Genomic DNA, 17,710 nt, shown 5'->3' with positions numbered 1-17,710 from the left:
CAGGTATGCGCAGAGGCTTACATAATCACTTTAGGGAGTTAGAGAGAGTCCTCCTTCATCATTTTTGAAGCCTCAAGGACCAAAAATAGTAGAAATTTGTTTGAAACAACACTGACTTGAAAGTAACTATTTTGTTGAACGAAGATTCAAGGCTGGGCAAGGAGACGGTGACCACTATAAGAGATTTGTCTTTGAGACATCAAATAAATAAGCCAATGATAGGATTTTTCAAGAGTGCTTCAACTCACTTTAGGGCTGAAGTAGCTGGCTACTAGAGCTCTTATACATGCTCTTTTATTCACATGAAAACTTCCTAACAATTTACAGAAGGTTTGAGACTATTTTAGAAAGTACTGATATACTTGACGCGTTTCAATATTCAACTCAAACCAAAAAGATGTTATACAAGTGTATTTCTAAAATTTGCAGTCAGAAAGAGTGTCTCTGGCGCTGACAATTAGAAGTATGTGAGTTTAATCCTGCCACAAAATTAGAGAGGGGAAAAAATGCCAGTCTACATGAAAACATGCTAGCACACCATAAAAATTGCCAGAACCTAAGTGTGTGTATCATGCACTTCCAGACATGGCATTTTTAGCTTCCAGGCATCACGCTTTCAACAACAGAATCCTAATAAACTTTGCACCTATCTGACTGTATGCTCTGACATACCCTCATGTATCTGGAAATATATTCAGCCAAGAAGGGTCAGGACATCATCAAGAACATGAAGTCAGTCTGATCTTTCACACTTCCTGTTACTCTGAAATAAATGATGCTGCATGTGAAACACGTGCTCGTGTTGTCAATTATGAGTCTCTTCCTATTGGGGCCTCAAGTATTAAACTGATAAGGGCTTTTTAAGAGGAAGTTTAGGACAGCTCTCCCAACACTGGAATTTCTGTCTATTGTTTGCCTGCAGTGACTGCTTAAAAATTCATCGTGATATGCAAATGCCATTGAAGATTTTAGAATTATGCTCATCTTCCCTGAAGAAAACTATTGATTTCCTACACATTTTCCTTAGGTGTGCAAATGTATACTTTCATGTAACACAACTGTACTGCTGCAGCCTAAAAGACTGAGATGGCCACTACTCTCAGCCTCTACAGAAGACTCAGCTCCCCATACATGTTCTCTTAATCAAGAGGATTAAAATTCCACAGTGATTTACAAGATTGCATTTAACAGTATGCTGCACACCTATTAGCAGAAATATTCAGTAGTCTTGCTGGGGATTCCTTCATTAAAATGGATGGCACAAAGATATTTCATACGAGACAGCCACCGTCAATACACACAGCAAGGATCTTCCTCACTGAAATACAGGTCTTATCACTCATGAGATCTCATGAAAGAGATCACTCTTCTCCAGGGCTGCTTCTTCTGAGAGGACGACTACACTTGCATCAGTCAAGAAACAAAGGTGCGCACAAAGTCAGCAGGTATAAGATTAAAAGAAACCAACACACCAAACAACTATAAATCCAACACTGAAGATCTCCTAACATGCAGGAGGAGATCTTTACTTAACGCAACTTTACTTGCAGATTCTCATTTTAACAAAGACAGAAAAAAAAGACTGTGCTCAAGGCAAAGCAAAGCCCTTGAATATCCACGGTGCCACAGATGCAGTGGTAAGACTGAGACAAGCCTGAAGCCAACCGATAACATAAAAAAAACCTCCAGACAAAGAAAGAAGATACACCAATACAGTTCTGACATTAGGCAAAAGCAAAAATCCTCAGTAGCCATTGCTGTCACTAGGAGGAAACTTGTTCACCTAGATGCAGAAGATTTACTGACTGTTTCATGGGGAGAGAGGAGAGGCCTCTAAAACAGTCCAAAAATGATTTTTGCTTTTCACAAAACAAGAACTGTGGTTTTGGAAACATTAGGATAATGCACAGAAGGCACAAATCCAAGACTAAAGGACCTTTTGGACTGCTTCCACATCATCTGTCCTGATGCATAATTTGGTTGGAAGCATTGATTTTATTTGACAGGAAAGAGTAGAATAATCTCTACAACACAGCAACTATGAAGCCATTTGTGAGAAGCCTAATAGATCGCTATCAACTGGCAATTAAAATAATAACAATAAAATCTGCCCTGCCAAATTCCTACCTTTCATTGGTCAAATAAATGAAGCAAAGATAGCACTGGCTTGGAGTTCTGCTGATTTGAAGGGGGAGAAATACAGAAAATCTAAAGGTAAATATGTGTAAATATATATGCATTTCTTTACTACTTCTAGTCCCAACAGAATCACAAAGCAGAGCTCTATAGGTGTCTTTTTTTTATCCTCTTAGGGATTAAACACTTCCCAAATAAGTAGTAATGTTAACAGCTCTGCTGAGAGCTGCCCTAAAAAGCATAGCCCAAAGAACACTTGTGTTAAGTCATGGGAAAAGCGTACTTGGAGGCTGCGAATCAAACAATCATGAACATGGCACTGAAAGAACTGAAGGCACGTATCCTGTCCAGTAAGTAGAGCAGCTGGTACCTTTCGCAGAGCAATTACAGCGCAAGGAGTGCCTCAGTGTACTCTTACTGAAATAGGTGGGTGGTCATGCTGTGAATGCTTGGCTGAAGCTGGAATGATGTGGGAAACTACAAACTGCATTATCTAGTTTTGAAAACTGACATTTGCTACTTTTAAAAACCACATTCTCTTTTCAGTTTCTGTTTCTACCACTCTTTGCGGGCTTTACAGTAGAGTAACAAAGATGATAAAGAAGATCAAAGGGCTTTGCTATTTCAGCTGGCCACAGTCCAACAACATTATGTCTTACTTTAGGCAAAACACTTGTTTCAAGTTTAAGGAAAAAAATATCAGCCTGAAGCACATTTCCATGAAGTGATAAACAAATTGTTGCATCTCTGGCAAAGAGTAAGATGAGTCACGCTCGCATGACTGGGAAAGTGTTCAGAAAGCTCACCTTGTACAGGCGTCACTACTGTCCCCTTGAAATGTGGATTTATGTGTATGTTCTTCGGTTGTTGAGGTGTCACTGGAGGTGGAGTCATCATTATTCTAGGTGTTTCTATCTGAGGGGGCATATGTAGCCCTGGAGGAGGAGAAGAATGATGCTGATGCTGTAAAGGAAGCAGAGATTGTAACTGTTGCTGCTGCTGCTGCTGCTGTTGTTGCTGTTGCTGCTGCTGTTGCTGTTGGTGCTGCTGCTGTTGCTGTTGGTGCTGCTGGAACAGACTCCTAACAGGTTGCTGGTGTGTTGGAATTAACCTCTGTGAATGAGTCTAAAGTCAGACAAAAGAATAAAGTCAATAGGCTTCTAAGTTAAAATATCCTTACATAAACCCGCACAAAACCAAGACACCTTTGGAGAACAATTAAGGCCAAATATGAACAGAAAAACTTCTTTCCCTTATCATCATCTGGAACTGTTAAGAAACATCAGCACAGGAAAGCGAAGTAATAATTGAAGACATTCATGTGAAGGAGAGGACGGCAAACAGCAAGGAAGCACACAGGGAAGGCAGACATTCATTCACTTATTTTTAACAGTTAAACTGTCTAGTTTCATATGTAGGGTTCTGCATGTGTCACTGGAAACTGCCTTCAACTGCAATAAGGTTTTTGTGATCGTCACTAGAAATCTGAATCCTAGCATCAAGACAAACCCACTAATTTTGTCTCACATGTAGAAGAGCCTCTCTGAGAAAACAGACTTAACAGTAACAACAAAAGGCAAAATACAAATTAAGCTAGATTCTTAAGGTATCAGTGCAAGGTATCAGTGCAGTCCATCTATCCTTACTGCAGGAAGAAAAAACTACTTTAAAGATACCTTTTAAAGGTAACTTTCGTAACATTGAAGAAAGTCTCTTGTTGCTCAACACTCTCAAATACAAATGGCCAAAATTAGTTATAATTAAAAAAAATATATTAACATTTCTCTTCAGAGACATTCTCCTGCTTCCTAACTCACTAATACTAGACATCAGTCCTAGGCCAGTTAACTTCCAAATGGCAGGGCAAGAAAAGGCCCAAACAGGCAACCTTTTAGTAACAAAGATGTGACACATCATTTTTTTCAGCAGCCATATACATAAAGCAAAGCAGCTACAAAGTACGCACAAGAAGAAGATACTGTGATGAGCACGATATGTTTACAACATTTAAGGTCAAAATAACTAGCAGACTGCAGTAATACAGAAAAAAATTATTCCACCTTCACTGTTTTAAAAGCACGAGATATTCTACTGCAGGGCTCTCAATCGTTGAGATATCCACCGACTCCTGCTAGTGATCAGCACCTAGAGTTACTGCTGTTGGAAAAAATCCCCTTTGTTTAATACAGATGACCTTGTCCTGCAAAGACATACACAGGCTTTGTTCTGCAATCTCAGCTTCCAGCACATTTTATGACAGTTAAAAATAAGCGTGGGCTACCTCTTGATCGTAACCTTCTTGGGTTTTTTGGGGGACGGAAAAGGTAACATCTTTAAGTTTGTGACACAAAGCACGGGGAGGGGGAGAGTAACAAAGCTAAATTTCCTCTGAAATCACAAGATATGAATTTATCTAGTAGTGATTACCTTCCTAGGTATCTTTATTTGCCCTCATAGTAGCATGGCAGGTAAGCAAAGAGATTATTTTTTTTAGAAGTATCAGCAAAAATATTAGTTTGACAAAAACCAAAAAATATTTTACAGAATCATATTTTTTAAACTAAATTACTATTAATAAAGTGGGACTGAACATGCTTCCATGTTGCATGTAGAGGACTTCTGAGAGGAATTAACTTTTTCCTCCATCCTTATGCAAACCAGTACATAAGCCTGATTGCATTGTATGAGTCAAAATCTACTTTTCATTTGGAGGCCTTGAGGTTCCTCAAGTTGAGGTCGCCAACAGGACTAAGTACATACTTTCACAATCACCACGTTATGCAAAGCCCATCTTGCCTAACAGTGCCCTGAAAGAGCAAAAAGCGTAGACTGGAATATACATTCCATCTTTGTAAAGATTCATGATTTAAAATGCATTTCACCTTAATTTCCTGAAAGTACATTCAAAGAATACTAAGGATTAAAAGATACCATTGTCGACGGCTGGTTTGGCAGCAGTGCAGGCCTGTGATCCCTCATTCTTCCTCTATCATTATTGTCTCTCCTTTGTTCTCCCATTCCGTGGCACATAACTGAGCCTCCTCTTCGACCTCCTCTCCTTGAGCCATACCGTCCCTGTTTAAGCTGCCTTTCCCTCTCTTCAAATTCAAGTAATGCTGCTTTGGCTTCTGCAGAAAGTTCTGTTAAGAGAGAGATGGGGAAAAAAATATTTTAGCTTCATGCTGAAAAGATGGAAAACACCATGAAAAAACACAACTAGAACTATAGGAGCATCCCTGCAAATAACAAGATTTGCAGGCACTTTGATCTCCTTTAGGTGGCATGTTAACATTTCATTAAAGACATCTTTAAAAGGAAAAAGCACACAGATACTTGTGTCTGTTGCACAGACAAAAAGCAGCAGGTAAATGAAACAAACATGAACAAAAAGGTTCGGCTGGTTGGTTTGGTTTTTTTTTTAATGCTATTGAAGTTCGCCTTATGCTGTAAGAGGAGGCTGTGGCTCCTCTCACGTTTGTGTTACCTTAAATGATATCTCACTTATCTGCAGAGATGTCAGGCAGTACAATGAACCCCCAGTAAACTTTACAGTAAAGGATATGCTGAGTCTTCCATACAAACAGATTTTATCTGTCAGTCTCTTTTGCACATTGGCCTGTTCCAAAGAAGGACCTTCTGGTCCCTGAATCGTTTTTTCCAGTATGTAACTACTTAGTGTTTATTCTATTGTATGTGGTTTAAGAACCAGCTGTACTTTACAAGTGATAATTCCACTTAAAGAGAGAGTAAACTTCAAAAATCTCTACTCAGCTCAAGCCAAATACACAGCCACTGATAACATCCACTCAACTCATGGCAGGTAAACACCAGAGAACAGACGGTACTCAAGGAAGGCTGCCAAATCTGCTTGAAACCTGGGACAATGCTGATAACATTAAGAGAAAACCATGCAGTAACAGGCCCAGGTAATCAAATACAGAGAAAGTCTACAACAAACTTCAGGAAACACACCATGACAGTATGAGCAGTGTCACTCACCAGGTTTCAGTTAATTAAAAGGGATAAACTTTAACCCAAACATGCAGCCAAGGATTTTGCCATGTGCCGCTCAGATCCCTTGTTGCCTCTAAAACTGACTTCTGCCTCTAACGCAGCAAAATTAAACTGCTCTACAAGAAACACACTCCTAACAAATAAAAACATATTTTGAGCTCGTATAAATGGTGATTAGTGCAAGTATTCCAGTTTTCCATCTAAAAAGTCTGCTCTTAATGTTAAAGGAGACTGGGTACAGGGACCACTTTTCAGGACAAAGTGTTTTTACCTGCTAATACTACACATAGTGGCTACAATATCTGAACATCAGAATAAAAATAGTTTGTACCCGACAGCTAAGACACTACTACAATGTCTCCACACACCACTACATATGCTCCATCAAGAATACATAACTAAAGCAATTAGAACACTATTAAAATTTCTTGTGAGTCTGATAGCCAAAGCTACTTAAACCATCATCTTAAACATCTTCATAAGTAATCTCAATTAGTCTTTGAAGTTGAGAATTGCCAGAAGGGCAGAAAAGAGTGAAAACTACACGTTCCCACTGCTGCAGTTGTTCTTACCTGGCTACAAAAACTACTGGTATGACTCAGCTGCAAAGACTACAAATTTGCATGTTCCAGTTTTCAGAGGTATCCACCACCTCCAGAAAGCAGCAGCTTTTTGATTTTTAGAAGAAAAATTTAGAACTTGCTGACTGTCTAAGAATATAGCAAACTGACAGACTCCTAAAAGCCCAGGATCTACCATATAGTTCCCTATTTCAATTCTGCCTGTCGGTGATGAGACATGTTTCCCTACCTCCTTTTCTCTCCCCTCTCTGACACCACAATTAAGTGGCATAAAGTCTTAATTTACAACCAACCATACCAGATACTCTTATGAAATGCTACCTTTGCCCTGGCACCTGCTTAGAGAGACTGGCAGAGCCCAAGACAATGAAGACTTTATCAGGAAAATCTCACAGCACGCTTGGAAAGGGGCAAGGAATCACATCCCCTCAAGTCTTAGTATGGTATTGAATGTGCACGCTATGGATTTCTGAGGAACATTAAAACAAACATACTCTTGTCCAAAGCAATCAAAGCATTAGATGCAACTAAAACAACCACCTTACTCATCTGGGATGAAATAATCTGGTTTAACAGGAAAAATAGAGCTCTGATTTCAAGCCACCTTCCTGTTCACACCTGCAGCAAGTTCAGCTTCTTCACAGGCTTGCAAGTATGAAAGGGTCAATATGGGCTTTTAGTTGGTCTGCAGGAAAGAAAGATGACCAGCTTCCATATACTTACAGGAAGAAATGGTGCTGTTGCATTGCAAAGCAACAGCTCTCCTCCCTTTAACTAGAGAGGATCCAAATCCTGCAGGGCAACCTGGGCATGCTGCTAATTGGAAAGTTTTCTTTTTTTCCCCCCAAGAATAGAACAGGCAGGGCAATTTTTCTGCCATCTTCCACCCTGAACTCAGCAAGGTAGGTTGGAAAGCAAAGTTCAGTCACTGCAACAAGTACCTACCACTGATATTCAAGATGATAAGAAGGTATTTCCTATTAAACAGAAGTCACGTGTGAGGAAAGCAATTCCTAAGGAACCTGGGAATAGAGCTAGGTTGCCTACAAGGCGAGATCATGTTTTGAGTCTCTCAGCCTCTTGAGCACGTACCAAAGGACACTGAATAAAAACAACGTTAGAAGAAAGAATGAGCTGCTCCAAACAAAATGACTTCAGAGATCTGTGCTGATTAAGTTTAGGGAAGGGATGGCAGCATCCAGGGCAAAGTCAGTCCCGATGATCTTCAATAGGCAGGTACTTTTCACTCTCTTTAAAATGAAAACTAATAAATTGTTTTCCTACTCACTTTACACAGAAGTTCTCAAACTTTAAAGGCTGTGTCTTTAAAGACACAGTCCACGTATTCAGTTTTTCAGCCAGAAAAGTGAGAATGTGTGTTACACTGACCTTGGAAACAATATCCCAATCAAAACAAAACCGGCCACAAATTCACTGCAGCAAGCATAATTACATTCATACCACATCTATGGCCACAGAAGTACAATATAACTGTTCAATTTATTAAAAAAAAAAAAAAGAATGTAAGATTACATTAACATCAAGTACACTTCCCCCACAACATGCCACTGAAGGCAACAGTGTCCTCCTACCTGTGAAGAATTTTGCTAACACACAAAACTGCAGGTTCGGAGCCTCAGAGACAGACTGCAAAAGTGAAGACTCAAGTAGTGAGCTGAAACCATGAATACTTTAAGTGCTTTTTATTGCTAACAGTCACCATGCAGCAAAACACACAGTCCGCTCAACTGTTAGGTGGGCTGTTCAATGAATTTGAAAGCATTGTGCCACAAATACAGATATCAAGGAGAAGAGATAGTGTGGAAGATGGTTTTGCAGGGAGGGGAGCAAGGAAAATAGTCCCTGCCTTCCCTGAAAGCAAGATCAGACTGCTAACTAGAAAGAAGGTGATGAGCAGAGGAAGAGATCCTCTTGCCCTCTCTAGACTCTTCCAAAGCACAGCCAGGTATTCCCACAAAGACGCCCATGCTTCTCCCTGGCTCAGAGCTTGTGTGTGTTGTGATCAAAACACACCCAAGCTGGATGCTGCCATGCCCCCGAACAGTGTGTGCAGGGTGCTGCAGCACGTGGCCACCAGCTCCTGCCTACACCAACCCTGAGCACTGGTCTATGCAGCTACATTTGCCTCGGGTGGCTCCAAGAGCAATGGCATTTCAAACCCCCAGGTCTGAGAATCCCCAAATCCCTATTATCCTGGGTAATGCAGAGATTTACAACATAAATCACATTCCAGAACAGCTATTAAAAAAACATCCATATGCATCTATATACACATGCAGCCTAAACTGAGATAGCTAATGTTCTCCTTCGTATTAAGTTTTTTCTCCCCATCATCCAGACTGGCAACCTGATTATACGATGTGCTTCTGCACACAGCGCAACAGGACAACAGTGAAACCATTCATTTTAATCTCCTAGTCTTGCCTGAAATCTCAGCCACCAGTTATCAAAGTGAACAAAAAGTACTACCACATCCAATAAACTTTGTTATAACTTTGCAAATGGCTCTGCATAAGCGTAGGGTTTTGTTTTTTTAAAATTAGGTACAGAGAGAGTATTTCAGTTTGGTGATGCCAAACAAAGCCATTTTTGTTCACATTCCTTACTGAGTAACTAAATCCAGAGCATAATGACAATTCCAACTCTGGGAAGACTTCAACTAGATGCACTAAAAGAAGTCATATATTCCTCATCAAAGATGACAAACCCAGTATCTCTAGAAATCAATTGCATAGCTGGCCTACAATACCTCTCCTTTAAACTTTTTAAAACCACTACTTACATTATCTTGGATGAAGAAATGTTTAGGAAAGATCTCAGCTACATTCATGAGAATACTCTTTATTTTTACATATTTTTTACCAGCACACACTTATTCTCATCTTGACTGTACAGTTCTCACACATGCAGTTAATGCAGTGAATCAGCAATTATTTTTCTAGTGTCTCTAAGTGTCAAGATTAATTTCACTATCGCTGGTAATAAAATGGTTTCAAATGACATCTTTAATCAGCAAGTAAGAATGCACTCCTCCAATAGAGACAAGCTGTCACAAAAGGTCACCAAAATGTGACAGGATGGAAATTACGTTTGTAACTTCAACTGAAATGTTAATTCCTCTTTAAGTGTTTTCTCAACTATGTTCAGATTTCAAAGAAAGGAGATGTAGCTCTGCAATGAAGTTTCATTTTAAAACCAGTAGCATCTGTAAAAATTTACTCTATAACTTCAAAAGCAAGCAGGTATTTATATGCAAACAAGTATTTTTTTTTTCCTGTTTAACTTTCCACCACGTGGTCAATCATTTGGTCTCTTTATCAACAAATTAACATGAAAAACTAGTATGAACAGAAACTATTTCACAACAGCAAAACTGTATTTTTGCCAAAGATTAGTTTCAAAAAAAAACTCTTTAGTTCACAGATTCATCCACACTTGCATCACTTTTCCCTTGTATCTCAGAGCTATGTCTCAAATAATTTAAAGTTACACTTGAAAATATGTCTAATTCAAACCCCTGTTCCTTTAACAGTCAAGCTCCACTACTGTTTTCTCCTCACCGGCTGGTCTTGTCTTTACACTAAACTACAGGATAAATGAACAGATATATGGACATGCATGCAATTGCCATTTATCTTGCAATTATATCCAGATTTAGCTATTCCAGTGCACTTGTTTTTAAAATATTCTCTTTTGTAAAGCCACCAGCATCTTTTGTATAAATAAGATCTGGTCTCTGTAAGGTATGTAGAAATATGGTTTTATGGTTGAAAACACATTTGGAATGCACCTCAGCTAAAATATCCCTTGCCCATATAGACTACTCTGTGCCTCTAGAGGATTCCCTTCAGTCTTATTCTAATCAGAATCAATTCCTCATTATTAAGAAAATACTGAATAAAGGCCCTTAATACACACTTTGCCTGAAATTGCAAGTAAGAAGAGTTATTTGCTAAATACGAACAACAGATGAGAAAGATCTTGATTAAAACCATGCACTGACGCCTCTCACAGCACAACATGGCCTACATGAATACCACTGTGAAAGTCTGGTTCAGCCTCTGCAGCTGACTCCTTGCAGCTCACCAACACCACCTTTGTTACAGAATTAAGGCTTCTCAATTTTTCCATGTATAGTAAAAGCCCAAATTCCTTGCAATCAAATTAAAGAATTAGTAGGCTATACAACTCAAGAGAAAAATCCCTAGAACTAATATCCTATGCAAAGCATAACTTTTAAGGTAAGAAGAAAATTTCATCGGGACAAGTGCCAGCAACGTAGGTATGTGGTCTGGGAACGTAACTCCAAAACACCCTGTCGTCCCAAAGACACTGACTCATCCGGAAAGAAAGCAGCTTCACCCAGCTTGCAAGCTCACACTGCACGGCACCCATCTTAAAGCAATCCTGTGTGAAGAATCCATCCCTACAGTCTGGGAAAACTTGAAGTATCATCAAAAAATACATCTTCTTCCAGTGGTATGTGACAATTAGCCAACAGTATCTGACAATTTGCCTTCATTACCAGTTCATCTCTCTCGCATATCTTGATTCTCTTCAAAAGATCAGGGCTTTTTCTCCATAGTTTGAATTGATATTTTGGTTCAGTAGCAAAACTATGAGAATGGTACATCTTTCTGAAAGCAAAACTTAATTTCTGCCCATCTCCCTAATCACTTTTTTAATCTGACATTTTACTATTTATTACCACCACTGTAAGGTCAACATGAAGAGGCAATATAGTTATCCCTGGTGGGGCAGGTATATGCCAGAGAATTCTAAAAACACCAGTATCAGATACCTGAGGACCAGGGTACACGAGAGGTCTTGAAGTTAACTCTCAAAACCATAAACCAATGTGATTTTATGTGTAGACTAAAACAGAGGAGCTGCAAGAAAGTTGCAAATCTACTGCTTCTTCTGAACAAGCAGCGGCAAATTCATTAGCTACATGGAGAAGTGTTCCTAGAAACAAAACACGCTTGTGTTATGCTACTCAAATATGAAGAAAATACACCCTTTTAGACACTGCCTCAAGAATCAAGGTGGTATAAGAGATCCAGGTTGTTCCATGCTAGAAAAGCTGAATCCAGAAATCAGGGGTTTCTATACTTTTCTAACACACTCCTCAGCAAGTTACAATTTCCCCAGGCCAATCCAACAATAGGAATACAAGTTCACAGCACACTTATGTTTCTGGGGGAAGAACAGCAAACACATAGATATTTCACAGCAGAACACAAGTAACAAGATTTGTGTTATCAACTGAAAACCTTTCAAAGATTGAAGTCCAAAAGAATTTCTGAAAATGTATTCCACCACAATACATAGTGAAGCACAGATCAGGCATCTGCTGCTTGAAAAGAGAAAAGCTTTTAAAGATACCACTGTTGTGGTTTAACCTGGCCAGCAACTAAAAGCCACACAGCCACTCACTCACCGTTCCCCACCCCTAGGGGAAAGGGGAAGGGAATTAAAGGGGATTTAGTAATAATAATAATAGAAGACTAAAAGTAATAGTGATAAAGCAATTAAAAGTGATGCACGGCATCGTTGCTCACCACCCAGTGACCAACGCCCAGTCTGACAACTGATCCCAAATCAGGTAAAGTCCCAAAACCGCAATCCTTGACGAGCAAGAGGCCCGGAAAAAAAGCGAAGGAGAGACAGAACTCCAAGAGACCAAGAGAGTCCCCCAAAAGAGAGAATTCCCGACTTCTCGATCAACCCTCACTTATATACTCGGCATGACACTGCACGATATGGAATGTTCCATTGGCCAATTTGGCCCTCAATCCTAAATCTAAGTTCAAATCATAAGAGGAGTTGTGGACTCTTCGTCCCAGCCATGCTCCCCCCCAGCCTGTTGTGCTCCTGCACACTGGCAGAAAAAAAAAAAAGCCGCAAGTCCTTGATGTCTCAGTACCAACTACAAACACCAGTGTGCTATCAGCACTCTTCTCGTAACAAATCCCAGTCTAAATCCAAAACACAGAGCTCTTCTAGCTGCTAAAAAGAAAAATCAACTCTGTCCCAGTCAAAACCAGGACAACCACAAAAGTTTCAAAGAACAAACATTGCGCTGGTTTTCAAAACACAGTATGCTTAAAAATTCCTCTCAAGGAGACAGACACTGCACATACTACAACAGACTACACATGACTTTGGATAACCTGGATACAGGCCAGTCTAAGTCAGAAGGCCATTGCCATTAAACTCTTTTCTAAAAGTTTTGGCAAGCCTGTCTTTTATTTTCTTTTATTACAGCTTTTCAAAATACTCCATTTCAACAAAATCTCACCCAAAGTTTCTGGAATGTTCCTCCTTTCTCTTGTCACATCTGAGAGCCTAATTATTGTTCCTTCTTTCCGTTCAGTTTTGAAACGCAATCGTCCAGACTCTTCGTCATCATCCTCTTCTTCATCAGATTCCTCTTTTGTTTCTTCTTGAAGTTCCAGAGATTCAATAGCTGCCTGAATAACAAAATAGAGGACATGCAAACTGAAAAGATCTACTTTCTTGTGACCACTAAGTGTCAAAAGACAAAGCTTTTTTTAAAAGGTCCCTTTGTTCAAATTTTGCTGGCAGTACATATTATTCTCATACATAACTCAGTGAACATTTAAGAGCTTGGCGAGTTTTTTTACAAACATAAAGATATGACATATATAATAAATTATATAGTAAGATCTACTGAGAAAACCCATTTTTCTGCAATATTTAAGGGAATATGGAAACTCCAGTTAGACCCACCACCTGATTAGTAGCTATTTTTGCACACAGAGAGACATTTTATCACTGAATTTCCTAAGATGCAAACCTGGGATACCACCAGATTCATTAAATCATTAATTTTTTTTCATTTGTTAACAACTGTCAGTATCATGTTGTTAAAAAAAACCAAAACAAAAACAAAAACAAAACAACAAACCAAACAGCCAGTAACAAAAAACCCCAACAAAACCAGATAACCTTACATCGTGATTTTATTCCCCTAGGTATGTATAGCCGTACTTCTCTTTACTTTTTTTACTCCTTGAATATTTCCTAGTTTTAACTCAGCAAGTAAGAATGGAGAACAGGATTGGGTAAAATATGAATAGACTAAATTTGTATATTGGAATGCTACTCCCTTGTCCTCAAGTTACTTTCAAGTTCTCTCTGTAACAGAGAGCATTTATTTAGATGAAACTGTCCCAAATTAAGATGGATCCCTCTCCTTCAAAGTTAAAAAAAAATAATTCATTTTCTTGTGCTAGCATGATAATGTTCAGAATGTATACAAAGGTATAGTTGATTTCTAGAGTTGAAAATTAGAAGTGTTCCAATATATTACAATTTACTATAAAATATTTGGTTACTGTGTATTTGGTTATTTGTTGTACAAGCCTACTTGCTCATTTCTTACAGCATCATACATGCATTCTAATTCTTTGCAAGGCCACTAAATACATCATAACTTTTATGTTGCTTGAAGACAGTTAAAAAAATAAGTGAAATAACATGCAAAAAATGGTCTAATCTTCTAATTAACCAGATTGGTTCAGTAATTTATACGAAAAAGGCACAAGTGTGTCAGTCAGGTGGACAGATACTAAGTCAAAAACTAAGAAAAAGAATTAATGGCAGAACGGTGCAAGAGATTGCAAATTTCCTTATCCAGAAGCCCGACTTCATCCAAAACCAAAAAGAAACATGGGAAGCAAGATCAGAGACAGGACCTGGCAAGACAGTTTCTATTTTAAAAGCACACCATACAAAATCAAGCTCAAAGCTACTCCAACTTTGGTCTGGTGAATAAATGATCTGTATACCAGGCTTTAATGGGCTACTGATCTGAAGTTATTTTCATTTTATCATCTCCTTGTCTTAGAATATTTTATCCACTACAGGTGAACAGTCAAGTACTGCACTTCCTGACCTCAAAAAAATGTTTTAAGATACAGCTAAGAGAATAGCCAAAGTTCACAAAAAGCTTTGAGGTTTATATTTAAAAAAAGAATACATTTATTTTTATATAATGACTTTATCATATAAAAAAATGCAGCTAAAAACAACAGACAGGATAGCAGGCAAAAAAAACCCCACATCCTTCAAGACTGAAAGAAATTCAAACCTCAAAAGCAAACCCAAATTGAGCACAGTATGTCTGAATAACATATCTATGTATACTCAAAGCATCTCTAATGATAGGCAGTTGAGACTCATGGAACAGAGGAGGGATGTTAGCAAGGAAACGGGTTTAATAAAAACAACCAAAAACAAGGGAGAAAGACAGGGTTAGCATTTTACTTTCAAAAGAGGGGCTCCCAAAAGAGAAAGGAGTGATACTTCTCTCAAACCTCTGGTTTTAAATATCATAAACCAAGTAATTTTACTGTCCCGATGCCTGTCTTTGAAAACTTTCCCTTCAGGATCAGAATTTGCAACTCAGAACTGGAGTGGCTGCTTTTCGAGACATGCTGTCCCTACACTAAGCCCTGCTTTACTTTAGAGCATAAACCCCAGATATATCTACTATCTGTGTCCATGACCCTTAAAAGCTACATCAAAATTCCAGTTTTTATTCATCAGAGACTGGTCTCAGTCGCATAATCTCATCTGTGAGGGCCAAACTTGGTCCTGCAAGGCCCTATGTGTAGCTCAGGCTGCAGAATCAGAACTAGAAGGGTTAATGCAGTCTACATCGTCCTGAAAAATTCTGCAATGCTTTAATGAAATGCTACAGAAAATACTTGCCTTTTGATAATTATTCTTACTGGAAAAAAATACATCCATTCAAAAAAATCCAACCCAAAAACCAACACACCCAACAAAAAACAAGCAACACACAACAAGTTGTAACAGACTACAAGACAACTACTTTCCTATGCAACAATAAAAAGAATCCATTTCTCAAACTCTTCGAGATCAGCACTATTCTATTCTTAGACACTTATACCAATTCTGTAGTCTTCTGGGTCTGACTCACTTGATTCATCAGCATAATGCTCATGCCATCTATTAGCAAACAACAGCTGTACAAGCGTTAAATATCGAAGACAAAAAAATCAAAGGAGCTAATGAAAAAGCAGGCACCCCGGAAAGGCAGTGCTCGAGAATGCTAACTGACCCATGTCCAAGTCTGATTACATGTATTATTGAGGGATTTATATTAGATGCAATGGAGACACAAACATGTCTGACAGCCAACCATATGTTCTCTACATATAGCTCCAGGAAAGGTTATTTGAGCTGTGTAGGAGCATACACCCTTCCCCCACAATTTGTTCAACAGTTGTGGCCTGCAAGACTTCTTTCGATCATCTTTTCCAACTTCCAGCCTAACAGGATGAGTTGTTTTGCCAAGATTACAGTCTATGAATAGATTCTACGTTTCCAAAGAAATTTACATAGGAAAAGACACAAGTGTAGATATAGAATTATTACATACTAGTACTTACAGGACTATTTAATACTTGCTAATCAGGAATATCTCTGCATAAACAGTCCTTGAACAGCTACTTGAGGCCATCTGACCGGACTAGCCAGCCAAGGCTTCTTAGCAGCTCTCCTCAAAGGGAGCTTAACATTTCCCATTACGACACCTTGCAAAAACCTACCAAAGAGCCTTTCTGACTCTTCCTTACCAAGAAAAATAACAACCTTTCTTGGTCAGTGTTTCCTGCCATTCTCATTAAATAATTACACCATAAATCCCAGTCACTGACCAGAACTCCCCATGCTGGGTTATGATCTGCAACAGAGCGAGTGCTCCTGCCCCAAGCAGCTTACCACGCAGCTGGAGGACTGATAACAGACACAGCCCAAGGAAAGCAGGAGAAAACACCAGTCAGCATGATAAACGCTGATCTTAGCAAAGGATCCTCCTAAACATGGGACTGTCATGTTCTGGAGAGCTTTGTGGCAGAGAGCACCAAGATGTACAAAAGAGGTAAGTGTTGTAAAGGCTAAACCAGATTCCTTCCACATGAAACATTACAAAGGTGAAACAAAGAACTTTTAACCAGCTAGAAAACAAGCAGTGGAGGCTTCTACCAGAGGCTAACACTGAAGCAGGAGCAATTCCTCAATCCTAAGGGACCAAAATATAACAGAGAGCAGGTAAGAAGATGTTACACCTACTCCAAGGGCATTTCCACTTCATAGATGAAAAACAGGAATAAAAAACAAACCTAAGAGCTCCTAAATACGTTTAAAACTTCACTGTTTTGATTTGCACTCTTTTCATCATTTTCCGTTGGGCTGGCAGGTAGTATCTTCAAACTTGAACAAAAGAACTCAAACACGTAAGTTTCAGCTACACACAGATGGAACAATGCAACAGACACACACATTGGCCTTTTTTTTTCCAAGTCTGTACTCTATCAAAAGAAAAGCAACATGCAGCACTTTTTCACAAAATGTTTTCTTGATTAAAGTCCTCATCATTTCTTATCAGCATAACCCAAGAAACAGTTTACATTTACGCAATGAGAAATCCCATGTAGACTTCACAGGAGATGAGTTCCAGTATAAAACAAAGAAATCATGAGTTCTAATTTTAGGAGGATACATTTTAATGAACATTTTGTAGAAATAATTAGCGATATTATTACTCTAAAAATATTTAGGGCATAACTCTCATGTAACTGACAGTTTTAGCACACCTATTTGATGCTGAAACTTCGGGATACGGGTTTTGCTTTATACCTTAAGGAGGCAAAAATATTTTCTGAAGCATTGCTACATTTTTCAAGGAAGCTCTGCGAAGAGTGTTATTTATTCAAAATCCAAGTTCTAAGTATTGTTTCAAATTAAATATCAAGTGAAAAAGCATTCCTTGAACCTCATCTGGCCAAGGACACAAACTTCTGCTTCTTCCTCACATTTCCCACCTGAGTGCCACTCTTAACAGGTCTCTCACTTCCCTTATTCACCAGTTTCCCCCTATCATGCTCGAATTCCCCAGCGAGTCA

The 17,710-nt window shown here is 38.9% G+C and overlaps 1 protein-coding gene across 1 annotated transcript in view; it reads right to left on the bottom strand.

The window, feature by feature from the left end:
• RBM33 (RNA binding motif protein 33) overlaps window positions 1-17,710 on the bottom strand; it is a 106,670-nt gene that overhangs the window by 64,377 nt on the left and 24,583 nt on the right. The window contains exons 7-9 of the mRNA XM_086614997.1: window positions 13,054-13,225; window positions 5,068-5,276; window positions 2,943-3,261 (exon numbers count right to left, since the gene is read on the bottom strand). Of these exons, the coding sequence (XP_086471123.1) occupies window positions 2,943-3,261; window positions 5,068-5,276; window positions 13,054-13,225 (700 nt within the window). The remainder of the gene's footprint in view (window positions 1-2,942; window positions 3,262-5,067; window positions 5,277-13,053; window positions 13,226-17,710) is intronic.

This window comes from Tauraco erythrolophus, chromosome 7, assembly GCF_009769465.1.
Source record: "Tauraco erythrolophus isolate bTauEry1 chromosome 7, bTauEry1.pri, whole genome shotgun sequence".
In the NCBI taxonomy this organism is placed as follows: domain Eukaryota; kingdom Metazoa; phylum Chordata; class Aves; order Musophagiformes; family Musophagidae; genus Tauraco; species Tauraco erythrolophus.
The sequence above is the reverse complement of the archived record's forward strand: the minus strand, read 5'-3'. Positions and strand labels throughout refer to the sequence as shown.